The following is a 17,454-nucleotide window of genomic DNA, read 5'->3' as shown; positions in this document are numbered from 1 at the left end:
TGTAAGGGCGACAGTGCGACAACGCGACAATGTCCGTCTCTAGGGTTCCCTACTTCAAGGGGGAACTAACATATGATGTGTCAAGCAACGATTCTTCTTCACCCAACACCCTTTCCCCAACAATATCTATTTGAATCACTTCACGACGTGTGTGAATGCCCTCCAGGAATGGTATCAGGGGTTTCTGTCAGACGTGTGCACCCTTTTCACAATCAAGCTAATGTACTGTCGATGTACATCGGGCTTTCCTGTGTGTTGATTCACATATGGACGTTAACTAAAAATCTATTTCATCATCTGAGTCGGTGAAATTGAAATGGACGAAAACCGGAACTCAAATACACATCATTGTTAGTATCTGCTGTAAATTGATGGTTTCTTAGTTGTTTATAATTAAGAATCATAACACCATGCATTACTACCATGTTTTTATATGCAACGGGTGTTTAACATCCTCCGATCATCAGTTTAATATGTCGTGCTATCGGCGTCAGTGATTAATGTTCTGGCTATTGCGCCAAATTCGTCCTACACGCACGCACGCACGCACGCACGCACGCGCACGCGCACACGCACACGCACGCACGCACACACACACAGTCTCGCTCACACACTCACTTGCGCACGCACGGAATCTATAGTTGGCGCTGTAGATACCCACCTGTAATTCAGATCAGTCCGTCCCGCCGACCATCACTGGTGAACAATGGCAGTTTTATCAATCAGAACAAATCACACGCCAGGCAAAAGACAAGTATTAGGAGTTTTAACCTGGCCGAGATTTATCGTATAATAATACCAACAGAAAAGCTGATTTCACGATACTTATCCACGATAGTTATTCAAAGAAACGCTCAATCAGATTATTGTTGTAGGAAGTAATTAATGCACATCTTATCACTTGAGTGTTGACATACAGGACAAATGTCAAGGTCATGCATATATACATCTTGTGTGGCCACCATTAGCGTCAAGTACTGCATGCCCGATAAGTTTTCTATCAGGTTCCAAGCTGGCGATTCAGACGGCCACGCGAGAACCTGTACATTGTGGTTACGTGGGAATGCAGCTCTTACGCGGTCTATCATTGACCTGTTGAAATATGAACTTGGTACGTTGATAATTGGAACAACCTGCGGCTGTAGGATTACAATAGCCATATGCCGTTACAATGCCTTCCTCATTCACCAAGTTTTTGTGGTCTTTTTCTACCAGTGTGAGAGAATTCTGCCCATATCATTAGCTGCCATCGTTAACTCTGTCCCTCCCGTATGCAGTTCATAGCGTCAGTACATCATGGTTCTCCTATGAACTAGAACCATAAATCTTGACTCACTGAACCAAACAGTTCTCCATTGCTGGTTAGGCCATATATTGTGTGACTGACACTGCTGACGTCTCAGTTAAGGATATTGTTGCGTCAAAAACACATCTGACAGGCCACCTGGCTCAGAGACATTCCTCAGGAAGACGGTCCCCACTATCTGGTCAGATCTCCTTCGAAATCCTGCAATTGCTGTTTTTGTAAGGGATGCTGTTGTAGACCTCTAGATCTGTCACAACAGGCGACCTGGGTGGCCGTTGTAATACACAGTCGGCCTCACCTGACTGGTCAATGAAATACCATGGTATCCATACCTGTCTAGAGATGGTGCTCTGAGACACATAGAATTCCTTACATTCAGAGTATAGATCATAAACATTGGTTTCCACCTAATGTTGATGTCAGTACTCAAATGTTATCAGGCTTACAAGGGAAAGTATCAGTACATTCAATATTCTCCACAGTTATCTCAATTCAGTTGCCTTAAAGTTGCTATTTTACACCTCTAACCTAATGTATTATCGTTGTGTGTACACATTCCTTGGTAGGTATAACAACAAAACCAGCTCACAAGCCCTGGTTTGAAGGTCAGTCAGTCAGACTCCATGCCATAAGAACATTTCTGAAATGCATTGCTCTGATTTTATTTGAGGTACTACTCTACATATTTGGTATATTAGTAAAGTTCTACAGAAAAATGGAATGATCATTCATATTTTTGTTCAGGCATAGTCCAAGTTCTTATTTTATTTTTTTGAAAAATTGAAAATGTCAACAGAAGCACAATCTCAAACTTGATCATGCTGATTAAAACTTGGCACTATTAAGTCAGTTTGGTTCTTGCTTGGTGTGACCATTGGTTGGAACAAGTATGGGAAATTTTAGCTTCATTAATATAGTGGTTCCTGAGAAGATATTGAGGATTGAGTCCCCTGGACAACAGACAAAGAGGCCATGACAGTCAGGTGAGCTAAAAGGTGAGGGTCAACACCTCAGTTTAGGGTCATCAGAGTTGCATCAACTTTGAGATCTTGGATAATATTTGCATGAGAAAACAAACAACAACAAAGCTTCAAGAATGTATATTTAATCATTTCAATTTCTATATGTACACAATGACAATTGGACGGATTTTCAACAAGCTGGAGTTCACTATACACAGGTTATCACAAAACACTTTATACTTCCAGTATTTACATATAGCAACATGTTGACAAAACCCACTGGCACAGACATGTGTAGTTATAGTAATGCTTGTTTTATGTACAATATTGTTACATCTAAATCATGACATATATCACAGACTGCTGATTGACCTCAACTGACCGAAGTGATGCAGAGCAAAGAGGAAGAACCTTGTGGTACCTCTACATCACACTCATATCACAACAGAAACATCTTCGGATAACTGATTATCATGTCAACATAATTTTGGCAAATCATTCACAATAGATCTCCCCACCACTCCATTCCTGATATCTGCCTCAATACAATCCCTTGATTCAATGTCTATCCACATATCACCTAATGAAATGTGTCAAAATTTGATTATGTTGATCATTTACAAAGTGAACATGATTTTATATAATGACTCTTATCATAAAAAAGATGTTATAAATATCATTTACAGAGTGAACATGATTTATATAATGATGCTAATCTTTACATTCCACCAAATCTTAGAACATCCCATTCCTGATCCTTCATCTAATCTCCCAAAAGATAACAGGGATGACAAAAAATATCAAATTATTCTCAAACCTGATACAGACTCCTATAGTATCTAACAGGTGAGGTCTGCAACTGATTTACAAACATTAAGTTATCAAGACAAAAAAAGCAAAGAGAATTCAATGAGCAGTTGCCCCACTAGTAGCATCTGGCTGGCAAGTGGGAGGTGTGAAACCAATGAGTGTCGGTGAACCGTTACAACTTCTGGTAGCTGACAGCCTCGGGTGTGTTGACAGGCAGGAGTTTGCCTGGCTTGTGGATCAGATCAACTATGTAGGGCTTCGGAGGATACCTGGCAGCACCGGCCTGGAACACACACAAAACATTCGTGTCATAAAAGTCAGTGGGTGATGAGAGCAAGTGTGTGAAATTGTCTATGTGACTTATTGTTAAAACAGTGATTGAATGATGCTCCATGCAAAGATTAGACCATTATCTTCACTGGTTGGGTGATGCTGGATGTTCATTCTACTTAAACCAAAAAAACAAAATTCCTGGGCTTAACCAAACTCATTTGTCAAAAGCTGACACAAACAAATGTATATTCTTTAAAGCACTTTATAGTGTTTATATTTAAACACTCCCTTTCCTGTCAAACTAGATATATGTCAGATATGCAGTGTATTTTCAGCATAGGATATGAGAGCCGACAATTGATAAACAAACAACCCTACAACTACAACCCTAGTTATGCTAATAAAGTGAGTAGTTAGGAAAATATCATCACATCACTAGGCTGGTGCTAGGGAGTTGTTCAAGATGTGTGTTTCCTGTGTACATTATCCAGGCAAAACATGCCTCTGTTGTTGAATATCTCTCTTCAACACTGTAAACCGTTTCTTCCTGTTTATTGATAGTCACGTACATTACACATGAACATGCAGCTTATATGGAATAAACTTGTTGAATTGTTAAAAGAAATCATTGTGGTTTTTATATTAACATTGGAACATGTGGAAAGACTTCAGACCTTATCCTTTGTTCATCTATATCAATTTTTTAAAACTTAATTTTTCGGACCTGTAAAGCTGTGAAAAATAACCTTACAATATGTAAATACAAATTTGATTTCAGTATCAACACGTACAGAATATCATAAAGGTAAAGCAATCTGTGCAAGAACCCCTTGGAATTGATGTAGTGTTAAATATTCCATGAAGCATCACTTCGGCTTTCTTGAGACAGCATGGTCTAGTTGGCAGAGCATCTGCCCAGAGAGCGGAAGGGATGGTGGATCAATCCCCAACCACATCATTCCAAAAGTCATTATAAGATGGTTTTTGTTGTTACCATTCCTGGAACTTGGCATTAACGGGATAAAAAAAAGACTGGTTGGCGCGGCGTCAGTTTACGTGTCTGAATGGGGTATACATGTTAAACTGCAACATGCTCAATCTCATTAAAATCAGACCTTAGTTCTCGCTACCGCTAAACAAAGATCTGAAGACATCCCATAAGGGGTAACGTCAGAATGACCTCTCATCAGACCAATCAGAGCGTCGCTTACCAGATCATGAAAGTGACAGTCGGAATGTGATTTCTAAACATGCAACCTCGAAAACTTTAACATGGGGTATTTCGAACGATAGTTACAGGTTTAACGACTGAATCAATACAATCTGTACCATCTTTTAACCCTTCAAGAATGTTCTTTTGTTCAGGTTTCAAATTTGTAATCGAGAATTTGTCAAAATATGTTTCGAAGCATTGTCACCAATTTGAAATTAGTGCTGTAAAGCACAAGAAAGCTGCCTTCTGATCTTTGTTTATCCATAGCTAGAACTAAGATCTGATTTTAATGAGATTGCAACATGCTATCTCAGCAGTGGGCGAGGACTATAAAACCGGCATTAGTCTGGACTAGGACAAGCACAGGCACGCACTCAAACACACACATTCATGCACTTTGCTATATAAGTGCAATAATCCAGAACGCAATGTTAAACCCCTGTCCATTATTTCTCAAAACTCTCCCTAAAATTGCATAACTGTCTTTAAGCCACATGCCTCAAGGCTGTCACATTCAGGTGACCGGATCCCTGATTCTCTTTGGACCCTCACACACCCCTACCAGAGAAAGACCTTTACGGACATGGGGTAGAATTAGTCTCCAGCGTGGAAATCCTGGGTTACAATTGGTTCCAAGAAACCTATACAGGTCATAAGAGGTGAAGAAGTTGGGAACCTCTGGAAATCTTGGGTTACAATTGGTTCTCAGTAACCTATACTGGTCGTAAGAGGCAACCCAATGGATGGGATGGTCAGGTGCGTTGACTTGGTTGACAGCGCATCAGTGTAGTTGACCAAAACATCAATTAATGGATTGTTCGGTCCAGACTCAATTACTTACAAGCAGCCATCATATAGCTGGAATAGTGCTGAATGGGCATTAAACAAGCAGGACAACTTCATCTTTATCAGTGATTACTGGGGAGAAATGTGACATTACCACTTCATCTTCTTCTGGTAGCATGACTTCGTTCCAGGCTCGGTTATACTCTCCCCTTGTCAGGGAACATCCCACAGCAATACGGTCAGCCAGTGTCTGCAACAAAACACAAGCTTACAGTCTTCAAACACTGTGTCACCTTTCTCTCTGGTCTAAACATTTCAACAGGAACTTTTTAAAGAAATGCTTTCTACTCCCAAGAGTTGAAAGTGGTTCTGGTAGGCTGTAATGGAGGACACTCATGAAACTATGAATAATCCCGAATATCAACCAATCCTGAAGAGACCATGGTTCCGAATGACCATCGTTCCGAAGTGAATTCCTACTGTCAGATCACCCTGTAGACCTGCAGTAGAGGGAGGACACCATGATTGGGCTATACAAGTCAAACCCTGTTGATTGGCAAGAGAACCATTTGACCGTTGGGCTACCCTTCTCCAAGTCTTCTGCACAGTGATATAAGTGAGACAGAGAATGACTTTACTAGGGGTGCAATGAATACACGATGAGGCAAATAAGACAGTATCATAAGCATAGGATAACGAATACAAATATTTATTCACGAGTCAACAGTTGATGTATTCTTTATTATATTCAGTGAAACAATAAATTATTTGAAATGGTTTGACCAAGCTGACAGTGTTAATGATTATTATTATATTATACATTTATATACTGCATTTATCAAGGTACTATATTATCTGCACAAATGCAACAATGACCAGTTACCACATTACTGTCAAAAAAAATATATATGAGTGATGTCTTTGAAGAAATCTACGTATGTATATAATAAGTTCTTATGGATATTCTTAGCAGAAAAAAGACTTTTTATTTTTTTTATAAATATTTGATTCTTGTGACCATGAATAACAAATTCAATTCATGAAGGGATACTGTTTGATTCAACGAATACGCCAGTGAATCATAACAGCCCTTGATTTTAAATACCGTTTAGCAATATCCCAGCAATACTACAACAGGGGACTCCAGAAATATCCTTTACAAATTGTACCCATGTTGAGAATCAAAACCAAGCCCTTGTCATGGCGAGCAAATGCTCTAACCACCAGGGTAAACAGGAACCAGAATTTGGCAAAGTGAGACATGCTAATGCTCTGAGATCTCACCTTGAAGAGCAGTGCTCTGTGCACATGGATTCCAGCCTTGATCTTGCCGATGGGGACAACATTTGACTTGAGCTCGAACTTGATCTGACTGAGAGCTAGTTCCCAGCTGAAGTTTGTCACCTGTCCCTTCGCAATAGCCCCTCCCATCTTCTCCGCCACGTACCTGCCACCACACAAGCAATCATAGCTCATCACATTGACAGTTTGGCAGGAAATACAATCATTTGAGAAATACACAGATTAACATCTAGTCTCTGAAATGAAAATATTTCACAGAAAGGACAGTTGTTGAATCATCTTAATAAAATGTAATAAGAAGGAGCCCAGAGACACTTTTCAATTTCAGACCTGGAAACTGCAGTAATCTAGACTTGCAAATTATTATAGACTTTCCTGGGCTGAAATAGATATATTTGTTTCAGTGTCTGTATGACAGACTAAGAAATACAGTACACTTTCTGCAACATGTAAGCCACATGTATGTGACCCACTGTCCCTTCACAAGATATATAGTGTACTTATTATATTTCTACATAGCCACACACAGATTATCCTTATAGTTTCCCCTTATCAGATAGACAAAATGTATTTGTTTGGCTTGTCTGAAATTTTGAACACAGTATCATATTCAACGAATACACATAAGTTTATATGTGCAGCAAAATTGAAAACAAATTACATCTGTCATATAATCATTGCTCTCACAAAGACAAAGACAAAACATGATACTATTCTTCTAACACACATCCTGTGAGGCCAATCTGGAACAGATCCTCTTGTCTCTACAAGGAATACGTGACACAGTGTATCAGGACAACTACGTACTCTGCGAGTGCCACCACCTGCAGCCTCGTGGTGGGCAGTGGCTGAATCTTATCCATGACATCCTCCATGTACTTATAGAGGGCAGGGTCTTCCGGGGTGGTGAAGGGCTTGTTCTCCTCAGCAGCCTGAGCCTCAGCCTCCTTGGCCAGCTGAGCCTGGATCTCCTCCTCCTTCTGTTTCTCCTCGCGCTCACGCTGAGCCTTGGTGCGCCTGTGGAGGAGATAGGTACAGGGTTATGTAGGAGATGGACTCAAGGTTCTGTAGATGAGCGATACAGGGTTATGTAGGAGAGGGGTACATGTTTATGTAGGAGAGGGGTACAGGGTTATGTAGGAGAGGGGTACAGGGTTATGTAGGAGAGGGATACAGGGTTATGTAGGAGAGGGGTACAGGGTTATGTAGGAGAGGGGTACATGTTTATGTAGGAGAGGGATACAAGGTTATGTAGGAGAGGTATACAAGGTTATGTAGGAGAGGGATACAGGGTTATGTAGGAGAGGGATACAGGGTTATGTAGGAGAGGGATACAGGGTTATGTAGGAGAGGGATACAGGATTATGTAGGAGAGGGGTACATGTTTATGTAGGAGAGGGATACAGGGTTGTGTAGGAGAGGAGTACATGTTTATGTAGGAGAGGGATACAGGGTTATGTAGGAGAGGGATACAGGATTATGTAGGAGAGGGGTACATGTTTATGTAGGAGAGGGATACAGGGTTATGTAGGAGAGGGGTACATGTTTATGTAGGAGAGGGATACAGGGTTATGTAGGAGAGGGATACAGGGTTATGTAGGAGAGGGGTACATGTTTATGTAGGAGAGGGATACAGGGTTATGTAGGAGAGGGATACAGGGTTATGTAGGAGAGGGATACAGGGTTATGTAGGAGAGGGATACAGGATTATGTAGGAGAGGGGTACATGTTTATGTAGGAGAGGGATACAGGGTTATGTAGGAGAGGGGTACATGTTTATGTAGGAGAGGGATACAGGGTTATGTAGGAGAGGGATACAGGGTTATGTAGGAGAGGGATACAGGATTATGTAGGAGAGGGGTACATGTTTATGTAGGAGAGGGATACAGGGTTATGTAGGAGAGGGATACAGGGTTATGTAGGAGAGGGATACAGGGTTATGTAGGAGAGGGATACAGGATTATGTAGGAGAGGGATACAGGATTATGTAGGAGAGGTATACAAGGTTATGTAGGAGAGGGATACAGGGTTATGTAGGAGAGGGATACAGGGTTATGTAGGAGAGGTATACAAGGTTATGTAGGAGAGGGATACAGGGTTATGTAGGAGAGGTATACAGGGTTATGTAGGAGAGGTATACAAGGTTGTGTAGGAGAGGGATACAAGCTTATGTAGGAGAGGGATACAGGGTTATGTAGGAGAGGGATACAAGGTTATGTAGGAGAGGGATACAGGGTTATGTAGGAGAGGGATACAGGGTTATGTAGGAGAGGGATACAGGGTTATGTAGGAGAGGGATACAGGGTTATGTAGGAGAGCGATACAGGGTTATGTAGGAGAGGGATACAGGGTTATGTAGGAGAGGGATACAGGATTATGTAGGAGAGGTATACAAGGTTATGTAGGAGAGGGATACAAGCTTATGTAGGAGAGGGATACAGGGTTATGTAGGAGAGGGATACAAGGTTATGTAGGAGAGGGATACAAGGTTATGTAGGAGAGGGATACAAGCTTATGTAGGAGAGGGGTACATGTTTATGTAGGAGAGGGATACAGGGTTATGTAGGAGAGGAGTACATGTTTATGTAGGAGAGGGATACAGGGTTGTGTAGGAGAGGAGTACATGTTTATGTAGGAGAGGGATACAAGGTTATGTAGGAGAGGAGTACATGTTTATGTAGGAGAGGGATACAGGGTTGTGTAGGAGAGGAGTACATGTTTATGTAGGAGAGGGATACAGGGTTGTGTAGGAGAGGAGTACATGTTTAAGTAGGAAAGGGATACAGGGTTGTGTAGGAGAGGAGTACATGTTTATGTAGGAGAGGGATACAGGGTTATGTAGGAGAGGAGTACATGTTTATGTAGGAGAGGGATACAGGGTTGTGTAGGAGAGGAGTACATGTTTATGTAGGAAAGGGATACAGGGTTGTGTAGGAGAGAGGTACAGGGTTATGTAGGAGAGGGGTACATGTTTATGTAGGAGAGAGGTACATGTTTATGTAGGAGAGAGGTACAGGGTTATGTAAGAGATTGGTACAGGGTTATAAAGATGGGTGCAAGCTTATGCATTAATACATAGTGAAATTAATTCCAACAGAAAAGATAAATCGTATTCAAGTTGATTATTCTCTTTGTATATCATAACAAGTCCTGTAGGTTAACTTTGATTTGTTGGCTAGGTCAATTTATTTAAGTTTTACAGGTGAGCCTAGCCAAAACTTGGCAAAAGGAAAAGAATTAAAAAAAGAAATCAAAACATTAAACAAAATTGGTCTGGTTTTGTCATACCATGACAGCGAAGTCAAGGACAACATCAATCCAATAATACAGAACTTTTCAAATTTTATAACATAAACACAGACCTCAGTATTAGTTACAAGTATCAGAGTGCAACAAGTTCCACATACTACCAACAATATTTAAATTCATAATCAATAAAAGCTTTGTATCCTGGTGTATAAGTTCTAAGAAACGTAAGGCAGCTAGATGCAAAACATAAGTAGTATATGTACAAGGATGTATCTTTTAAACCATTCAGCATATCCAAGATTCAATTTGTTTTCATAGTCATGGGAATGAAATACAGACTGATGAATATCAGAATATGAACCTAACTGAAGACACCATCCCAAGGTAAAGTCATGGCATATTTACTCTTGAAAACTTCTGACATATACCCAGTGCTATTATCAGACTTATAGTGTAGGAGAGCTCCTTGATCCTAATGGCTGTTCTATTGCCCCATGTAGGTAACAACTGAAGTTGATAACACTGTGACATGATGCGGGCTAAAGTGTGTTAAAGCAAATAAGCAATATAAGCTTCAGTCATAGCTGGCAAAGAAGCAGTGATGTGTCAGTGCTTGTAGGAAGGGCTGAGGCCTAAGAGTGGAGCCATGCTCAATGGCTGCTGTCTGTTTCCTAGGTCCAGACATCGTACTGAGCATGTAACCAAGACACTGTGAATGTGTGTAATCATTATCTGCTAAGATTCATATTCATCATCAAATTTCAGAATCAAACTTGCTACAAATGTCAATTATGTCATACCATACCCCTTTAGAAATATCAGTGTGACAATTAAAATTAACCTTTAACATATTCAATCAATAAATGATGAATCTAACTTTGTCTCTCTTACATTCATCATATGAAAATCTCACAAACATGGTGGTTGAGACAAAACAATAATTCAGACATGGCATGGGCTTAATGAGGCATGTGGGGATTGCTGTCAGGGAAGTAGTATCACCAATACACACAAAACACTACATTGTTGGCAAACAGCATCTACAAAACCAGCTGCAGATTTAACAACATGTTCCTCAGCTGGAAATCCAGCAAAACCTGGCCCCGATCAACAAAACTCGCTGACATTGTTCCTTAGGGGCTGGTAAATGTGATATTTCCATTTGTAAATCTCACTCACCACTTTCACTGTGTTATAATGCCTTAAAAAATAAATGGCTTTGTTGCCAAATTGTTATTTACCACATGTTTACATAAATGATATCTTGTTTGCATACATTATTTAAGTAACTTCATAAAAACATGACTGTTTACAAGATAAATGTAAGCATTGTAATGTAAGGATGTTTTACAATGTCTCACAGCAATAACAAGAGTGTTTAAAAGACCATAATTCTTAATAATTAGGCATTTCTGACTATGACACGATAACCTCAAACCTTTATTTCCTAATAGTCAGAGATTTGTGTTAAAATCCCAAGCTACATGGTCTTCATGCATAAAAGACTTCACTGTGAGAATTGTCAATTGAATTAAACATGTCTTAAAATCAGTTTGTTTCCTCTAAAATCCTTATTCTGAAAAAAAAGAATTTAAAGCAATTAAAGCAAAATATTATTTGCTTAATTCTGAAAAAGCAAAAATACAAGAATTATTTAATTCTGAAAAAGCAAAAATAAAAAAAACTACAAACTGTTTAAAGTTCTTATTTAAAAAAAAGAGAAAAAGCAAAACAAGCCCTAATATTTACTTTAGCTATGTTGATATCTGGTCTACAGCAACAGATGGACTACCCCAGCTGTACAGCTTCTACAGCTTCAAGCAGTACATGACTTCCACATCACCACAGCTTCATGGGAAGGGAAGAAGGGTTAATATGTCTCTAACTGCAGCTGATAAATGTCTATCTAATTCTGTTATCTCAATACTTTTTCTTGATAATGGTTTTCCATGACAATCGTTTGGGCGGGGCAGATTTCTTATGTCTATTCTCATGCTCAGGCTCTGCTTCTTGTTCAGATGGAGACATAGGTTCATTGACCTCCTCTCTCCTGCACATGCAAATATATTAGTTGAACATTTGAACACACCATTGGTATCAAGAATGAGGAAGTCTAAACATTTTCACTTGTTGAAGTGCAGACTGTCTCAGTCTTCTTGTCCAGAGTCTACTGCTGTCTGTATGACAAATTTGACAATATCTTTCTTATAACAACTGTTTTCTTAACTTGGCTTGTATTAGGTTCAACAGAACTCATCGAAGAGCAAGATTTGACACCACCATGTGCAGGATGAATGACATCTGTCAGCCACCATTTAATCCCACACAATGTGGCAGTGAGATGAACAGGGTAAAAAATGTACTTTCACAATATACAGATTTTTGAAAATTTGATTCTATTATTGAAGAATAATTTGACTTGTCGAAGTACAACTTAAAGAAAAATGTTAAAATGTTTAATTGTCTCCTGGACATGGTAGTGCCTCATCAGTAAATCTAAGGTTCAGTTCAAGTTGATGGTTGTACACCTGAAACATTCAAAGTCTCGCATTCAAATATATCAAGGGAAGCTGCTGTCAAGGATATATTATACTGACGAGGTGGTTTATGTGACAAGGACTTTGCAGCACATATCAGTGGCATCCTTATTATTCAGACTCTCTCACTAACTGGAGATCATATATGTATTTTGAGAATGGCTCTGTTACACACAATCAAGGATACCAGAAAATTACAGTCCCAAATGATATTTTAGCTGAAATCCCTTGTAACAACTGTTTAAAAAGATGAACCAAGTTTCTGACACCTAAATATTCAAACCAATTTGCAGACATTTTCTCCATCCGAGCTACTCTATGTTCATGACAACACTCTTCCTACCACCAGTGTTGATACAGGTGATATTATAAAAACACCCAACTCCAACAGATAAGACACACCTAACATGCCAAGCTATTCCTAAACACCAGAGTGATGTAATTATGATAAAGCCATCATTCTGTTTCAGTATATGATAAAATGGCCATCAATCTTTACTGATGCAACAAAATGGTCTATAACAGAACCCATGTAAAAACTCCCCGTGATGAGAGAAAATCTGTATATTATTACAGTAAAGTCATCAAATTGACAAGATCACTTCAGAGATGTCTCCATAGGATAAGATGTTTCCTTCTTGAATGTTTTTCTAATGAAAATTACATCTTATCACGACAGGAATGTTCCCAATCTTAAAGAGCAATAAATGCAACATTTTTAATAACACACCAAAATGTTCAAATATTTTACTAGGCTGTGTCTGTTACCTATGGCACATGATAAGATATTAGCTGACATGTTGTATACCTAAGTGGTGAAAGATGCCAGATTTGGGTTTACTGACGACCTTGTCAATACATAACGCTGTATGATGTTAGACACAGAGGTAGAGAAATGATTGCTGAAAGTGGTTCTTTGATAAGCTTGTTCTATGATTGCCATGGGTACATCGGGGATATTCTGTCTAACCATATGTACCTCACACTCTGAATACTGAGCTTTGTTTGACATATCTATGACACAGTCAGCAATACTTTTGTTACTTTTTTTAAACTTTGATGGTGTTACAAATATGTAGAGTACATATCAAACTGCTCATACTTTCTAAATGATACTTTTTACAAGTCATTTCATGAGTGAACGACCTTTAAAGTTACTTTGACATTTGACACAACCATGTCATATGATAGGTATTGAGTTAATTATTGAGAGTCAATTATAAGTGATTGGAAAATGCTTAGATTTATCATGAATTTATTTGAAATTTCATGAAATTTAAACCATGTTCCATAATTCGACCTCTGGTGACCTTGACCTCAAATGGAGGTCAACCAAAAGTTGATACAATCAAGACCCTACCTTAGAGATCATATACATTAAGTTCCATTCATAAATACACAAGTTGTCTTCTACACAATCTTTGCACACCTAGTTCATATTGAGTGACCTTGACCTTTAATGCCATCCAATCATATATCAGAAAGATTCTCAGAAAGATATCAGGAGTTTATTAGGTATGAAGTATCTAACATCGTTCATAAGTGCATGGTTAAGAAAACCAATTGCAGTGGTGGCAGAGCTCAAACACATTAAACAGTGACCCTTACAGGGCAATGCTTAATTAGTAAAATATAACAATATTTTCAACTACTGTACAATAATAGACACATTATACAGATAAGATAAAGAAAACAATCTTCTGAAACCAAGCAGTAACTTGACAGTCCAAAACGTTCTTGCACACTATATATATGACTTTTAGAATGATGATAGCAACTCACGATTTAGTTTCTCGCCCAGTTCGAGATGACTTCCCAGAGACGCTTGTCTTGGAGCTGTCAGCCTTCAGGGCATCATTATCCTCCTGCCTGGGGGGAGGGGATGGCCTAGGTACACAACGTGGACAGTCAGCAGGTTACATGAGGACACACTCCATTCTACTTTTAATTACACTTTCTGAACAACAGTAATTCAGCATTGCTTAACATAACATGAAAATTATAGTGAAGAAGTTACCAAAAATCATTTAATAAACTATATGATAAAAACAGCTTTGTATCAGGATTTTCTAATTCATCTAAACCAAATACAAGTAACCCAAGTTAAATGTGCTAATCTATGAATAAATTTACTTCGTTCTTCAGACTATCCTAGCTAGATTAGTTGTCTACTGACTCTAACACTACACCAATGTCAAATACATCTATCTAGGATTTGTTCTGAAAATGACCTGACTTTTTACTTCCATTGCTACAGAAGAAAAACAATATCGCTGAGTAAAACCATTATACTGCTGCTAACAAAGAGCAAAGCTGAAGTAGGACCGATACATTATCTGCAGAGAGATGATAGTGAGTGAGTAGTTGGGCTTATCCCCGCCCTCAACAGTGTTCAAGATATATGCAGGTATTAGATGCTTACCACTTACATGAAACACACAAGCAAACCTAGAAACATAATCAGGGCGAAGTGGGATTCGAACCCACAATCATAGGTTCCTGACGAGCCCAAGGGACACAACTCTAGGTGCCTAGGGCGACTCGGCCCATGCCCTCAGAGAGATGACAGTTAGGTTTTGACACAAGACTTCATATTGACTTGCATATGTTTAACTACAATATGGTAAACAAACTGCAGGAACTATCTTTGCTTATGATATTCATTCTGATGGAAGGATGAGGTCAAAAGATCACCTTAATTGAACAAAGGAATGTTGCAGAGAAAGGAAAATCTTAAAAAGGTCTTTACATTACATGTTTATTTGTTATTTCATTTTTCGATTTAAATGGATGTTTACAAACAGCAACCCTAATAAAGCCAAGCTGGTTCTGAGAAAAAGTGAAAATGTCAAGATTCACAGGTGATGGAAAAATCAACCTGCAAGGCAGCTCGCTAGGATCTCAGGAAAGGAAACAGTATGAAAAAAAGCAAAAAGCTTTCATCCTTTCTGATGGCGCATCCCCCTGACTCTAGTCTATACAGAGATGCTGCAATGGATGCAGCTTAACCCTTCTCCTCCATTACCTCTGTATCATTTACAGACAGATGGAAGATCAGGGGAAGAGTGGTTAACATTTCTGTCAGAAAAGAAGCTTCTATCTATCTTGCTATTGTCTATTCTCAATACTTTTTCTTTAGAATGGATTTCCATGACAACCGCCTATTCCCGTGTCCGGGTGATTGTTGAGGGTCTGTCTCTGAATCGGGTTCTGATGAAGGTGGTGGAGGTGGACTTTCTTTCACCTCAACTTTCCTGAGATGTATACATGTAAAGTTAACACACACTTTAGATATACTATTTGTTAGGTCACCTGTGGGCGACTATAACCACTGACTTTATCTACTGCTATGGTGATGTCTGTTGTTGCCAGATCACTGCTAGTCTAATGGCTAATCTTACGAGGTATAATGCCACAAACTTTTTAAGATTATTTCAAATGAGTACCCTTCTCAGCCAGGAAAATATAAATGAATTAATATTTAGCTAACCTTGAACCAACTAAATAAATCCTTAAATACTAACATTCATAGGAAAATGTGAACAGAAAATCTTAAAAATGCCAAAGTAAGAGAGGAAGAGGTTAGAATCTCATCAAAATTAAATCACAAAGTAGACACAATTTATGGATAACAACTGCTTTAATATACTACTATAAGAACGTGCTTGACGACAATATCAGGATCTATTCCGAAACGTTGATATAATAGTATATTAAAAAAGTCTTATTTGTCATCTGGCGACTTCTAAGACAAACAAAGATAATATCACACAACACCTAGAAACCATTATCACATAAATAAACCAACTACAATTTAACATTTATAAAACTATAACATTTGTGCTTCCTTACATCACTGTGTCTACATGTCTGTATTGGAAGTAGAGTGTCTCTGCATGTATATGTAGGACTATATTCTGGTGTCTGGTGTGTCTGAGTCTCTATGTTTTGTTGTACATCAGGCACTGTCAATATTATAAAGTCTGTGTATCATCTATTTCTCTCAACATACACATGTTTCCTAAAGTATGTGACTGACTATCTAAGCTTCAGATCAACCTAGCTTAATACACAACATTCAGATCAAGGAGTCATCTTGTCTATCATTCTCTATAGAACGTGTCTTGTACAACCACCAGGGTGTATACTCACTCTTGTTTAGAGTTGATGAGCAGCGTTGGTCTCTTATCATTCATCTCCTGTTTGCAGAAGTCTTCCAGGGACAGGAACTTGCTGCCAGGCTTCAGCTGACCGGCATCAAAGAAACCATCTTCTATCAGGTTCCCACTACCTACAGACATAGGACATGTCGTGAAAAAATTGTTTGTCTGTTAACGCCAGACTCAGCAATATTCCAGCCAGCTATATGACCACAGCCTGTAAATAATCAACTCTGGACCAGACAATCTAGTTATTGACATTGTGATAACAATCCACAAGATCCAGGTATGATGACCCCCAATCAACCGGATTGCCGACCCCCAATCAACCAGATCGCCGACCCCCAATCAACCAGATCGCCTACCTTAATCCATAGGATCGCCTCTTATGACAGGCAGAGGTGGCAGGGGACTAACCCAGAATCCCCACACTCGTATTTCTAAACTGACTTCATCAGCTAAAATCCAGTAAATTCTAGACACATATTATGCTGGTAGATCTGGAGATGGGATTATAACTGGTTCCACAAACATTCTTCTGAACAACCTAACGAGACAGTATGATTACATATTCTCAACAACAAAATAGAAGAATTTTGCCACTTCGGTCGTACACATTTTGAACAGTGCTTAATAGTTATTGAGAACCAATAAGATGTAATATCTGACTTAGTAAATGTATTTTCTGTTTCGATTAAAACATTTTTTGAAATCATAAATAAAAGTATAAAGACTAATGATAGAGAACAAAATCATATATTAGGCAATAGTGTCTGTAATACAGAGAAACACAACAGAGTATCTATAGCAACAAGAGTTACTGACTTCTCATCAATACTGGATATAATCTGACCCA

The 17,454-nt window shown here is 38.9% G+C and overlaps 1 protein-coding gene across 3 annotated transcripts in view; it reads right to left on the bottom strand.

Moving 5' to 3' along the window:
* Positions 1–2,407: 2,407 nt before the first annotated feature.
* The window catches only part of LOC139450137 (armadillo repeat-containing protein 3-like), a 29,073-nt gene continuing 14,026 nt past the window's right edge, over positions 2,408–17,454 (bottom strand). For 2 of the 3 annotated variants that reach the window (XM_071231799.1, XM_071231800.1), the window contains exons 17-24: positions 16,591–16,729; positions 15,567–15,692; positions 14,221–14,325; positions 11,829–11,951; positions 7,460–7,669; positions 6,635–6,797; positions 5,505–5,600; positions 2,410–3,361 (exon numbers count right to left, since the gene is read on the bottom strand). In XM_071231799.1, the coding sequence (XP_071087900.1) occupies positions 3,251–3,361; positions 5,505–5,600; positions 6,635–6,797; positions 7,460–7,669; positions 11,829–11,951; positions 14,221–14,325; positions 15,567–15,692; positions 16,591–16,729 (1,073 nt within the window). In that variant the 3' untranslated portion in view covers positions 2,410–3,250. Of the gene's footprint in view, positions 3,362–5,504; positions 5,601–6,634; positions 6,798–7,459; positions 7,670–11,828; positions 11,952–14,220; positions 14,326–15,566; positions 15,693–16,590; positions 16,730–17,454 lie in introns of all 3 variants that reach the window. The other variant, XM_071231801.1, reaches the window with a different exon arrangement.

This window comes from Haliotis cracherodii, unplaced genomic scaffold (assembly GCF_022045235.1).
Source record: "Haliotis cracherodii isolate W230 unplaced genomic scaffold, xgHalCrac1.p SCAF_8, whole genome shotgun sequence".
Taxonomy (NCBI): Eukaryota; Metazoa; Mollusca; class Gastropoda; order Lepetellida; family Haliotidae; genus Haliotis; species Haliotis cracherodii.
This window is presented reverse-complemented; position numbering and strand designations above follow the sequence as displayed.